Here is a 21,109-nt window from a genome sequence, read left to right as displayed (position 1 = left end):
CAAAAGCTAAGCAGCACACGGAGAGCAGAGGCGGGCGGATCTCTAAATTCCAGGCCAGCCTGGTCTACGTAACAAGTTCCAGACCAGCCATCGCTACTGAGACTCTGCCTCAAGAATAAGTAAACAAAAATACACAAACAGGGCCGCCAAGAGGGCTCAGTGGATAAAGATGCTTGCCACCAAACCTGAGGGCCTGAGTTCGGTCCCTGGGACCCACAAGGTGGAAGGAAAGAAGCGTCTCCTGGGTGTTGTCCTCAGACTTCCAAATAAACTAAATAAATACGCTAAAAGTTTTTATTTATTTATTTTTAAATTAAGCAAAGTACAAGATAATGGATGGCCTGCAACACTTCCCAGTTAAATACCGGCCTCTGGCTAATTGCACTCCGGGAAGCAGGATTCACTCACGGCTTTGGCTCCGCCTCCCACCGGGGTGGGGGTGCACTGCAGTCCTTTGTGCCTGCAGATTCTTTTGTTAGTGTGAGTAGCTGACTTTCTCGGGGAATATGTTCCCCTTCCCTCTAGGAAATTTGCCCCTGTGTGCAGCATCTGTGAGAATCCCATCATCCCCCGAGACGGGAAGGACACCTTCAAAATCGAGTGCATGGGAAGGAACTTCCACGAAAACTGTTACCGCTGTGAGGTGAGTGGGTCTCAATGGCTTGGCTCTCTCCTGCTCACGGCTCTCAGCAAGGGGCCATGCACGCCTTTAATCCCAGAACCCCCAGAGGCAGGCGCATCTCTGAGTTCGAGGCCAGCCTGGGCTACAGAGTGAGCTCTAGGACAGCCAGGGCTATACAGAGAAATCAATCCCGTCTCAGAAAACAAAAACAAACGAACCACACTTGGCTGTATATCAGAGTTCATTGTGCGCGCGCTCGCATATCTCGGAAAGCAACTGTGTTCCAGAACAGGGGTGGGGTGGTGGGGGGGGGGGGTGGTGACAGCATTGTTAGCAAGAGATAGCCCCGGGCCATCACCCTACCTTGCGGTTCTGCCTTTAATTTCTTTTCTGAATGCTGGCACAGCACATGGGCACAGTTGGCTCTGGTTTTCATCTTTAGAAACCCCAAAAGTACACCCCATTGTGGGAGGGGCATACTGTCGCAAGAAGGTTCCTGGTTGGCCTGGCATGGGCCTGTTGCTATGGAAATTATCAAGAGCAGATCGATTGAGAAGATCCATTGTAAGGGAAATTCAAGCAGGAACCTAGAGCAGAAGCAATGGACCAGTGCTGCCTGCTGGCCCCAACCCTCTCAGATCTCTGGCATCTGTTCAGGAAGATTTCTTCTACAGCCCAGGATCCCCTGCCTCAGTGATCGGGGTTCTCCTACATCAACTAGCAATCAAGAGACCGTCCCCACACACCTATCCCACAGCCACGGGCTGATCTGATCTGAGCAGTCAGTCCCCCAATTGAGACTCCTACAGAGAGGTAACTGAGCTGTGTCAGGATGGCAGCTGAAACTAACGTATCTTCTGAGCCTGTCACAGGGGCTGGGAGCTGATGAGCTAGGATTGACAGCCCCTGGGGCCAGGAAACAGAACCCCTGAAACAGGTCTGTCCATCTCCCACCCCCCCACACAGACAGTCTCTCTCTCTCTCTCTCTCTCTCTCTCTCTCTCTCTCTCTCTCTCTCTCTCTCTCTCTCGAACTCACTTTGTAGCCCTGGCTAGCCTAGAAAGTACAAAGACCAGGCTGACCTCAAGCTCATAAAAATCCTGTTTCTGCCAGCTCCGTGTAGGATTAGAGTTTGCGCCACTATACCCAGCCTCAGAACAGGTTTTGACTACCACAGGCATAGAGAAAGGGATGCTGGGTAGGCCCCACCTTTGTGAGTGCCAGTAAAAGCCGCTATAATTGGGCTTTAGGGGCCAGTGAGACAGCTTAGTGGGCAAAGGTGCTTTCCACCAAGCCCGACTACCTAAATTCAATCCCCAGGACCCACAAGGTAGAATGAAAGAACCAACCTTGGGGCTGGAGAGATGGCTCAGCGGTTTAGAGCTCTGGCTGCTCTTCCAGAGGTCCTGAGTTCCATTCCCAGCAACCACATGGTGGCTCACAACCGTCTGTCATGGGATCTGGCGCCCTCTTCTGGTATGCAGGTGTATATGCAGATAGAGCACTCATAAGTCTTTAAAAAAAAAAGACAGAAGTTCTGCAGGGTTGATCTCTGGTGTCTGCTTGCACTGCTGTGGGGTAGGCATGCCCACGAATACCTGCATAATGAATAAATTAAAATGTAATCAAAAATTAAGTGGGATTTAGAGGGGAAGGTCAGTAGTAGAATCTACGTAGTCCACTAGAACAAAAACAATTCTTACAACAGGGAGAGGTGGTCTATAACTGTAATTCCAGCACTGGGGAGTCTGAGGCAGGAGGACTGGAGCTTGAGGGCGGCTGAGAAGACACAGTGAGACCCTTTCTGAGGGAGAGAGGGGAGGAAGGTACTTTCTTAGAGTAGGGGGTATGTAACCTCTTATATGAGACCCCATGGATGAGTTTGCAATTGCATAGAGAGGAAAGAAGTCCGGAAAGATGAAAGGTCAAAAGGACCCAAGTTCGCCAGGTGGAGGTGGCGCACGCCTGTAATCCCAGCACTCTGGGAGGCAGAGGCAGAGGCAGGCGGATTTCTGAGTTCGAGGACAGCCAGGGCTACACAGAGAAACCCTGTCTCGAAAAAAACCAAATCCCAAAAAAACAAAAAAAGAAAAAAGAAAAAAAAGACCCAAGTTCAAATCCCCAGAGCCTGGCTCCTACCTGGGATCTCAAGAAGACTGAGATGGGAAGAGGTCCGGCTGCTCTCTGGAGCTCTGGCCTGCCTGCCGGCCCACACTATTTAATGATAAATGATGATGTTCCAGGCAGTCTTCAGGAACGATTCTCCATGTTACCCTCCAACTCTGTGCCCACACAGGGGCACAGGCACACATGAACACACATATACACACAAAGAAAGAGGGGAGGGAGGGGAGACAGAGGAGGCTGGGGGTGACCCCACTCTTAGAGGAGACACACTGAAGACTTGGAAAATGGGAGGTTCTGGGTGTGTCTGTGGTGCAGAAGGCCCTGGGTGGGTCTGGCAAGCACTTCAGGCTGAGGAACAGGACAGAACCCGCTGGGCTGCCGTGGGGGCTGCTTAGAGCCGCTACAGGAAATGCCGGGCAGTGCTCACACAGGGGGCTGTGACCAGAAGCGGGGTGGCCGTGACCACAGCTTGGCTGTCCTGGAACTCACCCTGTAGACCAGGCTGGCCTTGAGGTCACAGAGATCTGTCTGCCTCTGCCTCCTAAGTTCTGGGACTAAAGGTATGCATTACCACCAGCACTCAGCCATTTCAACATTCTTTTTAATTAATTAATTAATTTTTTTAAAGACTTTATTTAGTTTATGTATGTAAATACACTGTAGATGTCTTCACACACACCAGAAGAGGGCATCAAATCCCATTACAGATGGCTGTGAGCCACCATGTGGTTGCTGGGATTTGAACTCAGGACTTCTGGAAGAGCAGTCAGTGCTCTTAACCGCTGAGCCATCTCTCTAGCCCCCTAATTAATTTATTTTTATGTATATGAGTACACTGTAGCTATACAGATGGTTGTGAGACATCATGTGGTTGCTGGGAATTTGAATATAGGATTCTCTGCTCACTCCGGCCCAAAGATTTATCTATTATTGTTATCTATGTACACTGTAGCTGTCTTCAGACACACCAGAAGAGGGCGTCAGATCTCTTTATGGATGGTTGTGAGCCACTATGTGGTTGCTGGGATTTGAACTCAGGACCTTCAGAAGAGCAGTCAGTGTTCTTAACCGCTAAGCCAGCTCTCCAGCCCCCATTTCCACAGTCTTAATCTTGGGACTGTATTCTTTCCTTCTTCCTGGACCCTGCAGGTGTTGTAGTTGGTTCAGCAGTGGGGCTTCAAGAATCCCCCAATCCCTCCCCACCACTGCCAGCCCTGTAGCGCCAAGCTTTCTACCCTCTGGTGATAAAGGCACAAGTGGTAGTTTTTCTGTGTGTCACCTGCTCGGAGAGTCCCAGGGCAGGGCCTCTCAGCCAGGGAGTAATTCTGAACATTTATTCACTTGTATTTGTTTTAAAAGATAACACAGAGCCAAGAGGACCTTGGGAGAGAAGTTGATTGCTTCCTATGGTCTCTGACTTTGTCAGTTAGAGTTCAAGGTCTATCCAGCTGATAATGTATCTTGAAAGACCAATTAGAAATATCAAATGCTGTTGTTAGCTCTTCCAGGGCCCTGATAGAGTCCCCTAGTGCCAGTGCCAGGCATTCATAAAAGCAAATAGACCCTACTTCCTGTCCACGGAAACTTTAACTGCGGCTGCCTGGTAAGTCAGGATTTGGACTCCAGGAAGTTACATTTCAATAGGGGCTGCATTAAACCCTGTCTTAAACTGACCCTTAAAAACAAGCAAACAACCCCACAGAAGTAAATCGCAAATTTATAGCAGCCTAGAACAGAATTGGGTTCCAGTTTTCCCAGGAGGGAAGAGGGCCTCCACCCACCGCCCATGACCACCTGTCTCTTTTATTGCAGTTGTTGGAAGGGTGACAGTGGTATTCTTGGATGTGGAAAAGACTGTCGTACGCATCACCATGCTAAATCACCACAGTCTTGGGAGAAGGCTTGTAGTCGCCATTTAAGTTGGACAAAACCTGAAGCTGGCCTGGTGGCAAACACCTGTCTGTTACCCTAGCACTGGGAGGCTGAGGTTGGAAAATCCGGAGTTCAGGCCAGTCCGGAATAGACTTGAGTTTTCCAGAGCACCCTGGGATTTGTAGAGGGAGGGAGTCTGTTTCGAGACAAAGCTGGTGGTAGGATCAGGAATTCAAAGCCATCCTTGGCTATATAGTTTGAAGCCAGATGTATCTGTAGATGATGATGAGGAGGAGGAGGAAGAGGAGGAGGAGGAGGAGCTGAGGTCCCCTGGGAGAGCTCGGTGCTGGTAGGATCCAGGTCTGCAGACACCCACACATGTTTCTGTGTCCCCAGGACTGCAGCGTCCTCCTCTCTGTGGAACCCACTGACCAAGGCTGCTACCCGCTGAATGACCACCTCTTCTGCAAGCCCTGCCACACGAAGCGGAGCGCCGCAGGGTGCTGCTGAGGAGTCCGGACGGACGGCCCTTCCCTGACTCAGTTTCCCCCTCCTGACCTCTCTTGCATACTTTCCCTTTGAACCTCCCTGGGCGCCAGCCCACTGCTCAGCCCGTGGTGTCTAAAAATGCATGGGCCTGAGACCCTGGGGTTCGGCCTCCTAGTACACAGCACTCCCCAGACTTTCAACTCCTCTCCCTCCGCTAACCAGGAGGCCCCTCACCACCAGAATGGGACCCTGGTCCATCCCTAGTGCTGTCCTGACATGTTTGTGGGGACGGGTCTCAGGGTGGTGCCTGTGTCTCTGACTGTGACGCTTCACTGCCTTAAAAAGAGAAGGTGCTGAGACCTCAGCTTAGATTGGAGAACTGAGTTGTTTGAAGTGCGCCTGCCCAGCTGGTCCAAAAAAGTGTTTTTGTCTGAAAATGTATAAACTTGTGCTGGACATGGTAGTGCACACCTTTAACCCCAGCACTTGGGATGCAGAGGCAGGTGGATTTCTATGTTCAAGGCTGGTCTGATCTACAGAGTGGGTTCTGTTTAAAGGATGCAAAACAATATTCTTTGGATTTGGGGAAGAGAAATCTTTTAATTTTTCATTTCTTGTTTTTTTTTTTTCTTTCTTTTTTTGGTGGGGTAAAATCAGTAACCATCTTCCCGAGGTTCGGGGGCTTGCAAAGGTGGCTCAGTGATTTAGAGTGTTTGTTCCCCTTGCAGAGGACCAGAGTTCATTTCCCAGCACCCCCATGGAGGCTCATAACTACCTGTCCTGTAACTCCGGTTGTAGGAGATCTGACGCCCCCTGCTGGCCTCCTTGGAACCTGAATGCACGTGGTGTACACACTTATACATTCAGGCACACACACACATTTAAAACAATCTTTAGCCAGCGTACACCTTTAAACCCAGTACCTGGGAGGCAGAGGCAGGCGGACCTCTGCATTTGCCGTCAGCCAGAGCTACAATCTTAAAACAAAACAAAACAAAACAAAAAAGCCTAACTGGGTTTGCTGGTGCGTACCTGTGATCCCAGTGCTAGAGAGAATTTCCAGAAGCTTGAGACCTGCTTAGATTACAGATCAGTCTTGGCCACATTCAGAGACTCTGTCTCAGAAAACAATAATAATGACAATAATAATAATAAACCATAAATGCACGCGAACGTGAGGTAGTGGCGACCCAGCCTTCCTGCCTCTGGAACACCCGCCCGACTTGGGCTCAGGAGGAGAGGGAGGATGGCCGGTGGCAGCCTCCACCTGCTGTGAGCTTTTGTGAGTAGCTCACAGACTTGGATTAAGTGCCTTTGATTTGCTAAGGAACAAGTTTGGGGCTGAGACACACACACACACACACACACACACACACTCCTGAACGAGGCCAGGGAAAGTCACATCTCTTTGGTCACCCGTTTGTACCTCTTGGCCCCCACTTCAGCTCTGCAGCCAGGTCGCCCGTGACCACTGCCTCTGTGAGGCCACACCTAAAACATTCTTCCTTTTAAAGAAATTCACTCTAGGGCTGGCGGGATGACTCCCGCTGGTCACCTTGCCTCCAAGTCTGATGACCGGAGTTCTATTTCTGGGACCTGCTCGGAAGGAGAAAAACCAATTTGCATAAGTTGTCCTCTGGTTTACACTTGCAGACCAAGATACACATTTGTGCACACGGTCACACACACACATTTAATAGAGATAAAATGTAAAGTAGAAAAAAAAACACTTTTGTGCTTTGTAACTTCTAAGTTGCACATAGAAAAATTAAACGTATTTTCCTTCCTTGCATCTTGTTTTTCTCTGGGGTGGGAGTGAGGGAATTGGTTGATTTATTTTGGGTTTTGGTTGAGTGAGATAGGATCACACGGGTATCCCAGGCTGGCCTCGAACTGCCTATATAGTCCAGGATTGCCTTGATTTCATATGTCTTGTCTCTGCCTCCCGTATTCTGGAATTATGTTTCTAGGAATTGAATCCTACATGAGGCTTTTAAATGTATGGGTGGCTGGGAGTCGTAGCACAGTGATTTGAGTGCATTTAGCGTGGACTTGAGACACTGCCTTCCAGGACCAAAACAAAATATCTGTGAATTAAAGGGAAGCTGATAAAGTGGTGACATGCATCGGGACTCCTGTGAGGGACACACATGCCCCGTGTAGGGGTTCCTGGGAAACAAGCAGGTGGTTTGCAAGCTGCAGGTTCTGGGCTCCGTCAAGGCAGATGCGGCGTACAGCCGCTAGGGGGCAGCATGAGCCAGCGAGTTGATACCCGGCGCCAAGGTTGTCTGGCTTCTCAGGAGCTTCCAGCTCAACGTGTAGGGTCTGCAGAATGCGTATCAGGCACGTTCACCTGCAGGGGCAGAGAGAAAACATCGCAAAAGAGTGACGTGGCCATGAAACTTTTCCAGCTGACTCAGGAATGCGTCCTCTCCTACGGAGACCTGCAGCCGGATATTAAGCCCCTTCCTAGCCCAAACTCTCACGCGCTAGGAGGGGACGCCCGGAAACTCAAGAATGAGACCTGAGAACTTGAACTCTTGCACAGAGAGCCATCAGGAGTTGCTCGGGAGCCCTGAACTTGCCCGTGGTCCTGTGCCAGGGTCTCTCCCACCTGAGGCCACACCCAGGTGCTTGGAGTATGACCTCACTAACATGTGTCTGCTCCTCCTGTAGGGCCTGCTGCTGCCTACTCAACCAGTCAGCCCTTCAGAAGGGGCCAGGCGATGGCAGAGCAGGCCTATGCTTGCCGGAAGTCCCGGAGGGGTGGGGGCAGAGGGAGGAGGATTGCTTATCGTACAAGGCCACCTTGGGATAGTCAGAGAGACTATGTCTCAAAAACAGACAAGCTGAGGTGGTAGTGGCCCACACCTTTAATCCTGGGGGAGGCAGAAGCAGGAGGATCTCTCTGAGTTCGGGACCAGCCTGGTCTACAGAGCAAATTCCAGGATAACCACGGGCGCAGGGTGAAACCTGTCTCCAAAACAAAACAAAACAAAACAAAACACAAGAAGGGCCTGCAAGGGCTCAGTGGGCAAAGGCTCTTACCACAATGCCTGACGGCCAGAGTTCAGAGTTTGATTTCCCAGCACTGCATAAATCAGATAAATCAGGGGTGGGAGCGCCTGTCTGTAATCCAGCACTTGGGAGATGAGGCAGGAGGATCAGAACTTCAAACTCATTGGGGAAAATCTTGAGGCCCTGGGATACGTGAGACTGTTTCTTTTTTTGTTTGTTTGGTTTTTTTTTTAATTTGGTTTTTTCGAGACAGGGTTTCTCTGTATAGCCCTGGCTGTCCTGGAACTCACTCTGTAGACCAGGCTGGCCTTGAACTCAGAAATCTGCCTGCCTCTGCCTCCCAGAGTGCTGGGAATACAGGCGTGCGCCACCACCGCCCAGCGAGACCATGTTTCTAAACACCCAAACCACTAAATAAATAAATGGACAAAACCCTGAAGGTTGTTTGATTGTACTTTTTAAATTTATTTTTATTTTATATTTATGGGTGTTTTGCCTACAAGCATATTCTGTGCATCTTGTGCTTTGAGAAACCAGAAAAGGATACCAAGCCCCTGGCACTGGAGTTACAGGACACTGTGAGCCACTAAGCGGGTGCCGGGAATTGAACCTGGATCCTCTGGATGAACAGCTTCTTGTTTGGGTCCCTTGTCTCATCTTTCTCCTGTAGCTCCTACTTTGTGTCTTGTGATTGCCCGATTGTTCATTTTTTAGGACTGGAGAGATGCTTCAAGCAATTAAGATGACAGGCTGCTGCGGTTGGAGAGATGGCTCAGCGGTTAAGAGCACTGACTGCAGCGGGCGGTGGTGGCGCACGACCGTAATCCCAGCACTTGGGAGGCAGAGGCAGGCGGATTTCTGAGTTCTAGGCCAGCCTGGTCTACAGAGTGAGTTCCAGGACAGCCAGGGCTACACAGAGAAACCCTGTCTCGAAAAAACCAAATCCAAAAAACCAAAAAAAAAAAAAAAAAAAAGAGTGCTGACTGCTCTTCCAGAGGTCCTGAGTTCAATTCCCAGCAACCACATGGTAGCTCACAACCATCTGTAATGGAATCCAGTGCTCTCTTCTGCTGTGTCTGAAGACAGAGACAGTGTACTCATACACATAAGTCAAACAAATTTAAAAAAAAAATTACAGGCTGTCTTTGCAGAGGACCTGGGTTAGGTTCCCAACACTCATAACATCTGCCCACCGCTCTAGTGCCAGGGGATTTAACACTCTGTTCTGGGGCTGCTGCACACACATGGTGGTATATGTGAGCTCACACACAAGTACACACATACACACGAAAATAAAAACACCAAGACTTTTTTTTTTTAATTTTAGTCTTATTTTTATTTTATGTGAATTGGTGTTCTGCCTGCATGTATATCTGTGTAGAGATGGGCGTTAGAGACAGTTGTGAGCTGCCAGGTGCAGGTGGGTACTGGAAATCGAACCCTGGTCCTCTGGAAGAACCAACTCCCCCCCCCCCCCCACGCACAAAGACGTTTTAACATTTATTCTGTGGAGGGGCAACTACATGCCACAACTCATCTCATCTGTGCCTGCGTGTGTGTGTGTGTGTGTGTGTGTGTGTGTGTGCACAATCTGCAGGAATTTCAGTTCTCTCCTTCTGCCAGTGAATTCTGGCAGTCTTTTTATGATTACTATTTATTTTATGTATATGAGTACACTGTCACCATCTTCAGACACACCAGAAGAGGGCATCGGATCCCTTCACAGATGGTTGTGAGCCACAGGGGTTGCTGGGAATTGAACTCAGAACCTCTGGAAGTCTTCACCCGAATTCTGGCAGTCTTAAGACTTGGTGCCAACTAGCCGGGCGGTGGTGACGTACGCCCGTAATCCCAGCACTCTGGGAGGCAGAGGCAGGCGTATTTCTGAGTTCGAGGCCAGCCTGGTCTACAGAGTGAGTTCCAGGACAGCCAGGGCTGCACAGAGAAACCCTGTCTCGAAAAAGACAAATCCAAAAAAAAAAAAAAAAAAACCAAAAAAAAAAAAAAAGACTTGGTGCCAACCACCTTCACCCAGGAGCCCCCTCGATAACCATGTGCTCCTGTGCCTGGCATGTGTGCGTTGTTGCGGCTGCTGCGATTACAGAACCACATTCTCAGCCCTGGGAAGGGAAGCCATTGATGTGTTCAGTCCTTGAGGGAGCTCGGCCCAGCCCTTGAACTTTAGAAAGTGTTTTGCAACATCTTCAGCTTCCCAAGAAGAGGCCTAGCATCCGGTGTGTGTGAATCACGCCACTTCTCAGAGGCTGAACTGTGGACTGAACCCTTTCATGACCTGCCTTGTGTGGAAAATGCCTGGCTTTGGCCAGGCGATGAGCTGTCCACCCAGCACCTTCTTCCTGCTGGTTGCCAGATCCAAGCCTCTCCCCTTGTCTATGGGTTGGTTTAGAGCTCTGTGAAAGGCGTGTGGGTAAAGATCCTGTCCTGAGCAGGGCCGTGGTGGCGCACGCCTTTAATCCCAGCACTTGGGAGGCAGAGGCAGGTGGACTTCTGAGTTCGAGACCAGCCTGGTCTACAGCTTGAGTTCCAGGACAGCCAGAGCTACACAGAGAAACCCTGTCTCAGAGAAAATAAAAATCCTGTCCTGTCTGGGTAGGTTTCCCAAAACCCTCCCCTTGTGGAGAAACTGATGGCTGTTGGCACACGAATTTCTCTACACCTGATCTAAAATGGCTTCTCTTGGAGCTGCTGGCAACTCCCACCCGGCTCACTCGCTTAAAATGAGCAGGAATTCTTTAAATTTTTTCCCTTTTATGGCACCGGAACCAGGGTCTTGTGAGAGTCTGGGTTCCACCAATGAGCTAGCCTGGAAAGAATTCACTTAATACCGGGTGTTTTTATGGAAGGTTTCTTCAGGGGGGGGGGGGCCCCAGAGGAAGTAGGGTAACAGTTAAAAATGGCCACAGGAAGCAGCTACCACAGGGCAGCCTGGGAAAGAGTGTGGGGAAGACAGAGAAGTGGGGGGACTGAGGAGGGGCAGTCATACGGAGTGGGAGGGACTGGTTCTGGTTGGCTGCTGTCATTCTTGAGAAAAAACCTCTAAGTTTTGAGGGGAACACCCGGGGATAATTGACAGTTCCTACATTCCCGTTCTGGGTGACTCTCGAAGGTCAGGAGAAAGGTGGCCATGTTTTCCCAGGGTCAGAGCTAGACTTAGGGTCTGGCAAGTTCTTAGGATACCTGAAGTCCTACCATTTGGGGGGCACAAGCCACATTTGGGAAGGCACTGAATCCTGGCCTCCTGAAGGGGACTACCCAGGCCTGTCCTTTGCACAGGAGGCAAGGGCTCTGGGTGATACCATTGGACAGTTCAGCCATTGTGAGACCTCGTGCACCCCTGGGTCCCGTGTCTGCTTCTCATCCATTTTGTGACAGGGTCTCATGTAGCCCAGGCTGGCCCCCAACTCTAGCTGTGGAGGCCAGGGTGACATTGAACCCCTGATCCTCCTTCCCCCGACTCATGGGTGCTGGGATGTTTCCTTAGATGGGCAGGGCAGCGAGCTCAGCCTCATGGGGAGAAGCAAGCAGAGCAGAGGCGTGGGCTGGGGGTCTGTTCCACTGGGACCCTGAAAAGGGAGGCAGGAGAAGGGGGTGAACGTGGAATTCAGCAGGGCTAAGAGCCTTCCTTGCAGAGGGTGTTCGGGACACAGCTGACTGTCAGGGGCAGTCACAGGACAGTCAATCCCAACAAATCCAAAAGGCGGTGGGCTGTGGCAGGATGGAGGGGCATGAGCCAGGTAGGGTTTTACAGATGAAAGTCAGGCATGGGGCTGGAGAGATGGCTCAACAGGTAAGAGCACTGACTGCTTTTCCGAAGGTCCTGAGTTCAAATCCCAGCAACCACATGGCGGCTCACAACCATCTGTAATGAGATCTGATGACCTTTCTGGGATGTCTGAAGACAGTAAAGTGTACTTACATATAATAATAAATAAATCTTAGAAAGAAAGAAAGAAAGAAAGAAAGAAAAGAAAGAAATTTGCCTATAGCCCAGCCCTTGGGATTCAGAAACAAGAGGAATATTGCCAGAGGTCAACCTGCTCTATATAGTGTGTTTCAGTCTAGCCTGATCTACGAAGGGAGCTTCTTTATTGAAAGAAAAAGAAAAGACTGTAGAGGTGTGACGCCTCCCTCCCCAGCTGGCCAGCAGCCACACCTAGGTGTCTCGACTCCTGCTATGGGGATCTGGAGTTCTCCCTACCTCCATTTACAGACAACATTAGCCTGTGGCCTTGGGAAGGCTGAGGAATGGGGCGGCGTAGATGAACTGGAGTCAGAGTTAAGACTTGACAGGCAGGTACTGTCCTGGGAAGCAGGACAGTGGCCTCCACGGGTGAGAGCCAGAGGAAGTGGTCACTGGGTCCAAGGCTCACCCTCCCTCCTTGTGCACTTTGACCCCAGCTCTCGGGAGGGGATGCAGTCGTGACCTGGACCCTGGACTCCCGGGGAAGTGGGAGGGAGTAGCCGGTGGGAGGGGCGTCCGCTCCTCTCTTCTATCTGCCTTTTGGGCGCCGACCAGGAGGCCCCGTCTGCACAGCATCCCCACACCTCAGTCTGAGGCTGGTAAGTTTCCACTTTGGCTCTTCCGGTCCGTCCGTCGTCTGAGTCAGGCTTGACCTGCCACCTAGGAGAGGCTGCAGGAAGCAGAGCGCTTCCTTCTCCTGGACCTGAGCTCTGTTGGCTTTCGTTCCCGGGCTGTGTCCCTTCGAGTCCCTCCAGGGCAGCTGATCAGAAATGGCAGAGAACTGGCCACCACCGCGCTGGCACTGTGATGCCAGAAATGGCTTCAACTACTCAAACAAAAACTTGGCTGAAGGGCAGGGCTCCCCAGAGAGCAGATGGCCAGGGACACCTGGATCCAGGGACCCATGTGGCCACCAGTGAGGAAGAAAGACTTAGCAGGTACCGGGCACAACCATGGCGGACTAACTAACAGCCCTAAGAAAGGGAGGTAGGTCCCCACATTATAGACGAGTAACCTGGAGTGCAAATGGTTAGGATATCCAGGAAGGGCTGGCCCATCAGGCTTTGCGTTAGCATTCTGTCCAAGCTCCGCCCCACAGTTACCTGGCTACCGCCAGGTATGCCTGACCCACTATAAAAGGGGATGCTGACCCCCTCTTGGTCCTCTCTTGCTCCCCAGTGCTCCTAGCCGGCCTCTCCTCCTCTTCCTCCCCCTTCTTCTTCTCTCTCTGTCTATGTCTCTCTTGGTCTCTCTCTCCCTTTCTCTGCCTCTACTACCCTGACTCCCCTCCCCATGCCCTGAATAAACTCTTCCTCAGTTCTATACTATATACCATCTTCATCAGCATGTGGGGTCCCACAGTGGGAAGAGATGGGTCAGCGTGGGTCCGCTCAGGCACCCCCTTCCCCCATACCTGACTACACCTCCATAGAACATATCCTCCCTCTCCTTATGTTTTTATAAACACATCACTTTGTGTGAAGACTTTGTGTGAGCTTTCCGGAGGGTAGGTGGGGAGGAAGGAAGGCAGAGGGCAGATTCCCTCGGGCGGGGACTGCTGAAGAATGCGGAAATAACCAAAAGTGAGGGAGTGGGGCTGTGGCTGAGAGGACAGAAGGTGCTAGGCCGAGAGATCGGCAGGGGAAGGCCCGAAGGAGGGGCAGCCTCAGGTCACAGGTCCGGAACGCAACTCCCTCCCCCAGCATGCCGCCTTGTTTGTTCCCAATTGTCCTCGCACAGACGAGCCGGCACAAGGCCAGCCCTTAGTAAGTATGTGTGGAATGAATACTTCTGCCCTTGGGAATTTGGAGAGAGGTGTCTTAGGAGCTGTAACCCAGAGAGCCATGTGGAAATCAGTGATGGCCCGCAGCCCTTCTGGAAACTCCAACTGTCTTTCTCCAGACCCGGAGTCCAAAGTGCTGGCTGCTCTTCTGGAGGACCGGGGTTCGATTCTTAGCACTTACATAAGTCCCGTTCCAGGAGATCAGATGTTTCCAGGAGGCTGAGGCAGGAGGATCACTCCAAGTTCGAAGCTTGTTCCAGGCCAGCTAGGATTACCCATGTAGACCTGGTCTTGAAAGAGAGCCAGCTCTGTGGCCCCTCTCTGTTGTGAAGAAGTGACACCCTATTGTAAGAATGTTCTCCTGCGTGTCCACTCCTCAGCTGACAGACCAGGTTCCCTCAGCTGGCTCCTGTGGAGAGAGCCACCTTGGACATTCGCAGCAGGTTTCCTGGGTAGATAAATGGTTTCCTACTCCTGAGTATACACAGATGGAACTGCAGGGCCCCCTGGGGCCTCTCTGCTTTTCTTTAGTCCTTGAATCCCTTAGAAAACACACATAATACCTTTGTAATAAACCTGTTTTTTAAAAAGATTATTCTGAGCCAGGTGGTGGTGGTGGCGGCGGCGGGGGCGGCAGCGGGGGCAGTGGCGGCACACACCTGTAATCCCAGCACTTGGGAGGCAGTGGCAGGCAGATTTCTGAGTTCAAGGTCAGCCTGGTCTATAGAGTGAGTTCCAGGTCAACCAGTGCTACACAGAGAAGCCCTGTCTCGAAAAAACAAAAAACAAACAAACAAAAGATTTTATATATGTGAATATATTGCCACTGTCTTCAGACACACCAGAAAAGGGCATCAGATCCCATTACAGGTGGTTGTGAGCCACCAGGTGGGTGCTGGGAATTGAACTCAGGACCTCTGAAAGAACACTCAATGCTCTTAATTGCGGAGTCATCTCTCTAGCCCCACAAACCTTTTTTTAAAATTATTTTATTTATAACTATTTTATTTATTTAGTGCTGATGAGAGTCAAATTCAAGGCCTCTTGCAAGTCTACTACTGAGCCACACCCTCAGGCCCCAAATTATGGGATATACATATATGCGTGCACACACACACACACACGTCATATATACATATATAGTTTATTTGCATGTATGTATGTAAATAGGCATGCCAAGGCATACAGATAAGGGTCAGAGGTCAATTTCTTAGAAGTGAGTCCTCCCCTTTAACCTTTGTGTGTGGGTTCTAGTGACAGAGTTCAGAGTGTCAGGCTTGTGTGGTAACTCCTTTTATCCAAGAGTCATCTGGAGGACAGCCCTATTGTTCTTCCCCGTGACACAATCTCCTTATGTAGCCCTGGGCTGGACAGGCCTGTAGGGCTGGCCTGGAGTCATTTTGTATAACTGGCTGGGCTTGAACCTGTGTGACCCTCCTCAGTTGCCTCCCACGTGTCACCCTGCTCCCTTACTGGGGCCTTTGTGATAACCCTATGTAACAGCTACACTCCCGGCCCTCCCTGCTCCAGGCTTCTGTGTATGTGATTCCTGCAAGCTGTCCTCTGACTTCCACACGCACACCCATGTGTGCAAATGCATAAAAACTTACGTGTGTGCACACACATAAAAACAATTTTTTTTTTTTTTTTGGTTTTTCAAGACAGGGTTTCTCTGTGTAGCCCTCGCTGTCCTGGAACTCACTCTGTAGACCAGGCTGGCCTCGAACTCAGAAATCCACCTGCCTCTGCCTCCGAGTGCTGGGATTATAGGCGTGCACCACCACTGCCCGGCATAAAAACAATTTTTTTTTTTTTTGCTTTTTAAAGATTTATTTACTTATATGTAAGTACACTGTAGCTGTCTTCAGACATTCCAGAAGATCTCATTATGGATGGCCGTGAGCCACCATGTGGGTGCTAGGATTTGAACTCAGGACCTTTGGAAGAGCAGTCAGTGTTCTTAACCACTGAGTCATCTCTCCAGCCCAAGAATGCTTGAGACAGGGGTTCTCTGTGTAGCCCTGGCTGTCCTGGAACTCATTCTGTAAGTCTGGCTGGCCTCGAACTCATACAGATCTGCCTGCCTCTGCCTCCCAAGTGCTGGGTCTAAAGGTGTGTGCCACCATCACTCAGCTTAAAAATGCAATTTTTTTTTTTTTTTTTTTTTTGCTTTTTCCGAGACAGGGTTTCTCTGTGTAGCCCTGGCTGTCCTGGAACTCACTCTGTAGACCAGGCTGGCCTCGAACTCAGAAATCTGCCTGCCTCTGCCTCCCAAGTGCTGGGTTTACAGGCGTGCACCACCACCGCCCGGTTTAAAAATGTAATTTTTAAAAAGCCAAAGGGCTGCAAAATGGCTCACTAGTTGTACTAGGGCTGGTTTTCTGTCAACTTGACATAGGCTGGAGTTATCACAGAGAAAGGAGTCTCCCTTGAGGAAATGCCTCCATGAGATCCAGCTGTGGGGCATTTTCTCAATTAGTGATCAAGGAGGGAAGGGCCCCTTGTGGGTGGTGCCATCCCTGGGCTGGTGGTCTCGGGTTCTATAAGAGAGCAGGCTGAGCAAGCCAGGGGAAGCAAGCCAGTAAGGAACATCCCTCCATGGCCTCTGAATCAGCTCCTGCTTCCTGACCTGCTTGAGTTCCAGTCCTGACTTCCTTTAGTGATGAACGGCAGTGTGGAAGTGTAAGCTGGATAAACCCTTTCCTCCCCAACTCACTTCGTGGTCGTGATGTTTGTCCAGGGATAGAAACCCTGACTGAGACACCAGTTGAGTGCATTTGTTGCTCCGGCAGGGGACTTGGTTTGACTCTTAGCACCCACATGAGGGCTCGCTCACCGCCATCCATGGCAGCAGCTCCAGAGGATCGGATATATTCTTCTGAGCAAGCCACATGTGGTACCCAGACATACACGTAAGCAAAACACTCAAACACAAATACAAATACACACACACACACACACCAGTTAATTTTAATATGCCTTGACTAGCTCAAAGGCTCAGCAGTTCTAACCCTCCCCGCAGCTAGCACACATTTCTGGTACCCCTAGCTTAACTGCCTCTAATTCTATACTTTATCTTTGTTGCCTTGGGCCCCCCCACCCCCTGCCCTCAGTCTTTGCTGTCCAAGACGATTCTGGGCAGGCCTCTGGGGCCCACATTCCGTCTCACCTACATTCTGGATGATTTTCCTTCTGCAGTTCTAAATCTGATCTGTCTCCCTCCTCCCTTTCTCTCAGTTCCTAGCCTGCACAAATCTAAAGGTTTCCCCCTCGGTTTGCCTGCCCAGCCATTGGCTGTTGGCTCTTTATTGATGGATCAAAAACCAATTGGGGACAAAGTGTTGGGGGTTCTGTCTAAGCTCCACCCTACAATTACCCGGCAACAACCAGGTAAGCCTCTCCTCCCTGCAGTTGCCTGGCAACAGCCTGGTAGGCCTGGCCTATAAAAAGAGGGTTCTAGGCCCCTCCTCTCCCTCTTATCTCTTATTCTTCTGGCCTCTCTTCACCTCTCTCCTCTCTGCCCTCTTGGACTCTCCTCCCCTCCCCCCTCTCTCCACATGGTCATGACCGTCCTCTACTTCTCTACTCTCTGCCTTTCTCTGCCTCCACTACCCCATTAACTCCCATCCTCTGCCCTGAATAAATTCTATACCATGTCTGTGTGTGTCTGGTCTCTTCGGGGGAAGGGATGCCTGAGCATGGGCCCGCCTAGGCACCCCCTTCCCACACCGCCATATACCACATTCTCTCTAAACCCCTTTCTCTTTTTATGATCACAACATTGGTGCTGAAACTGTCACACGAGGACTTTCAGTGTTTGGACACACAGATTCCCGATTTGGGGGACCTGATCAATTCAAAGCATTGGATCCAATCCCCAACATGTCGTCACCTCCCAGAGTGTTGTTTGTCTCCAGAGGCTCAGATTGTATGGCTCCACTCACCATGGAGCCAAAATCAGAGAGAGAGAGAAGGCCAAGATATGCCCTCTGAGTCTTCAGGGGGAAATAAGGGTAAAGGCTGGAGTCCTGTCCTTTGTATATGGATTGGTGTTTGGACCAATGTAAATAGGAGGGTGTCAGATCCCTTCGCAACCCTGTTGAACTACTGTCTCCTACCGGGCAAGCATGTGTGCAACTACAGGGTAGCTGGGCGCAGAGGGCGTATTGTCTGAGAGGAATTAATAGGTACAAGTTCATGGGTAAGCGTCTCTGAATTAGGGTTAGTAAGCTCTGGAATGCCTCCCTTCTAGGAGGTACTTTGTGTGTGTGTGTGTGTGTGTGTGTGTGTGTGAAGAATAGATGGCTGGAGAGATGGTTCAGCAGGCTACCCTTCCAAAGGACCCGGTTCAATTCCCAGCACCCACAAGGCAGCTCAGGTCACAAATGTCTGTAACCCCTGTTTCCAAGGGGCCTACCACCCTCGTACTGAGATATACACAGTCAAAACACCAATACGCATACAATAAAAATAAGTTTATTTTTAAAAATGAGTAAAGGAAGGCGGCTGCGATGCCAGCTCCCTGGAGGCAGAGGCAGGGAGATTTCTGTGAGCTCTGGGCCAGGCAAGTTGAACTACAGAATGAGACCGTCTCAAAAAACAAAACAAAACAAATCAGTGTGTGCTCTCAGCCCAGAACCATCTCTTCAGCCCCAACTAGGGTAGACTTTAACCAAAACAAACAAAAACAAAACTATTCCTGCACCATAGGCCATGCCTGGAGTACGCCCCAGAGCTAAATCCCAGCCCCATATATATTTCTTTAATGGATTGAGGAGAGGGGTGGCTATGGGAGGGGCCCTAGACAAGCCACTCCCATCCTTGCCTTCCATCCTGAGGCTCTCAGCAATCTGAGGACACGTCACCAAACCTACTTGTTGATGTTGATACTTTCCCCAGAGCCAAATTAGGCCTTCCCCCTCCCCCCACCCAAAGAGTGAACTCCGTCGGAATAACAGGTTCTAAAAGTGGACGGATTATCTCTCACCTCAGGCCAGCGGGTTCCGATCTTCCTAATCTAATGCTTTGAGGCTTTAAGACAGCTCCTCAGGTTGTGGTGACCCCCGACCAGAACATTATATTTGCTGCTACTTCATAACTGTTACTTTGCTACCGTTTTGAATCGTACCGTATCTGTGTTTTGTAAGGGTCGTAGGTGAAATGATCTGTCACCAGCCACCCATGAAAGGGGTCGCAACCCATAGGTTGATAGCCACTGCTTAGGGACATAAGTACTGCTAGGTTTTTGTTTTGTTTTTTTCAAGACAGGGTTTCTCTGTATAGCCCTGGCTGTCCTGGAACTCACTTTGTAGACCAGGCTGGCCTCGAACTCAGAAATCCGCCTGCCTTTGCCTCCCAGAGTGTTGGGAATACAGGCGTGCGCCACCACCACCCGGCATAGATTTTATTTTATTTTTTTTACTTTGATTTCTTTTCTTTTTTCTTGCCTTTAGACAGGGTCACGTGGCCCACGTTGACCTCAGACTCACTATGAGGTCACTTTGAAAGTCAAATCATCAGATCATCAGCTGCCAAATACTTGGACTCCCACCGGAGCGCCCAAATCTGGCTTTTGTGGTGAGGAAAGGTGAGGTTTTGTCATTCATTCATTTATTCTTTCTTTCACTCATTCCAAAGAACAGCGGGAAGAGCTGAATCACAATGGGCGGATTACGCCCGCAGCTGGCTAGAAACAACGCCCCGAAAGCTTTCTGTTCTTTGCGAGGTCGTAGTCACGCGCTCTTCCTTCACCCAAGGACAGGGGAAGGAAGTACCGAGAGGAAATGGCATAAATTCCTCTGCTTCTGTATTCAGCATCTTCTTAGAAACCCATATTGAAAACTAGATTTCTTTTTTTTTAAGGTGTTTTTTTTCCACTTTTAATTTTGTGCTTGTGGAAGTGTGTGCACAGGAGCACAGGTGGCCTCAGAAGCCCGAAAGGGTGTTGGCTCCCCGGGAGCCTGAATAACCACAGTCTGCCCCGCGTGGGTGCTGAGAGCCAATTCAAGTCCTCCGTGAGAGTGTACGTGATCGTACCTGCTAAGCCGCCCCTTCAGCCCCGGAGCCTGACCGAGTTAGGTAGAAAACCCCAAACTGAACGTCTCCAACAGGTCAGAATGAAAGTTGTCAGAGACAGGGTCTCAGGCACTGGTGGAGAAGGTAACTCGTGAGGGGTCCCTCCAGGTCTAAAGTGGCACGAGAGGGCGTGTTCTGGGCAGGCGCTGTGTAGCTAGGGAGAGAACCCCCAAACTTGCACGCCTATAGGAAAGAGCTTAGACTAGGAGCTCTGGAGAAAAGACTCTGGAGAGATGCTTCAGCAGGGGGAACTCTTTGAGTTTGGAGGTGCAAGTTTGGATCTCCATGTGACAGGGCAGGACAGAACAGAGGCTCCTCCATCTTGTACTCTTGCTGAGGCCATTACAGGTTTAACTAGAATTTGATCTCCTTCATAGAGAAGCCCATGGAAAACGATTCGACTCTGTTCTAGGACCCGAGGTCAAGATGCCCCAGTTAAGGCTGGAGAGACAGCTTGGCTCAGCGGTTAAGAATGCCGACTGCTTTACCAGAGGACCTGAGTTCAGTTCCCAGCACCCACATGGCAGCTCACGACTGTCTGTGACTCCAGTTCCAAAGGACCTGGTGACCTGGCAGACAAGCAGGCAGAACACCAATGCACAGAAAAAAAAAATCATTTTTAAAAAAATACCCCAGTTAAGTTTATTAATGTGCCAGCTTCTGCAAAGCGCTCCCTGCAGGTGCGGCTGTTGAGCGAGAGACCAGGATGTGCATTTACCTTTAAAGGGTCCTTTCCCCAGTACCTAGTGGTGCTCCGCTTTGTCCTGAATTCCTGACTGGACTCCCAGCCAGCCTGAATAAAGGTTTTCTCTCTTTTTAATCGTTTGTTTCCTATTGCTTTGGTTTTTCGAGACAGGATTTTTCTGTGGGGCCATGGCTGTCCCACAACTCACTATGCAGTCCAGGCTGGCCTCAAACTCAGGAGAGTTCAACCTTGAATCGGCCTCCCAAGTGCTGGGATTAAAATGTGTGCTAGGACACCTGGCGAGAAGAAAGGCATTTTTAAATGAGGTGTGTGGTTTAACCCATATACACACTTCCTTGTTTACGACTCAGTAAATCAGGCTATGTCATCTGGAGTAAGGGAAGGTGGAGGGTTTGAGCCAGCGGTTACTAATAAGAGGGTGGATCCCTTGATCAG

At 50.2% G+C, this 21,109-nt stretch overlaps 1 protein-coding gene and 1 long non-coding RNA gene across 3 annotated transcripts in view; both read left to right on the top strand.

Annotated features, from left to right (window-relative positions):
- The window catches only part of Fblim1 (filamin binding LIM protein 1), a 29,018-nt gene extending 22,118 nt beyond the window's left edge, over nt 1-6,900 (top strand). For both annotated transcript variants that reach the window (XM_052177948.1, XM_052177947.1), the window contains exons 8-9: nt 526-643; nt 5,018-6,900. In XM_052177948.1, the coding sequence (XP_052033908.1) occupies nt 526-643; nt 5,018-5,131 (232 nt within the window). In that variant the 3' untranslated portion in view covers nt 5,132-6,900. The remainder of the gene's footprint in view (nt 1-525; nt 644-5,017) is intronic.
- Nucleotides 6,901-12,617: 5,717 nt separating this feature from the next.
- LOC127681568 (uncharacterized) lies at nt 12,618-20,788 on the top strand. Its single transcript, XR_007977134.1, has 3 exons — nt 12,618-12,709; nt 19,347-19,480; nt 20,346-20,788. It is a non-coding gene; the product is annotated as an uncharacterized LOC127681568 (long non-coding RNA).
- The last annotated feature ends 321 nt before the right edge of the window (nt 20,789-21,109 follow it).

Source organism: Apodemus sylvaticus, chromosome 3, assembly GCF_947179515.1.
Source record: "Apodemus sylvaticus chromosome 3, mApoSyl1.1, whole genome shotgun sequence".
Taxonomy (NCBI): Eukaryota; Metazoa; Chordata; class Mammalia; order Rodentia; family Muridae; genus Apodemus; species Apodemus sylvaticus.
The sequence above is the reverse complement of the archived record's forward strand: the minus strand, read 5'-3'. Positions and strand labels throughout refer to the sequence as shown.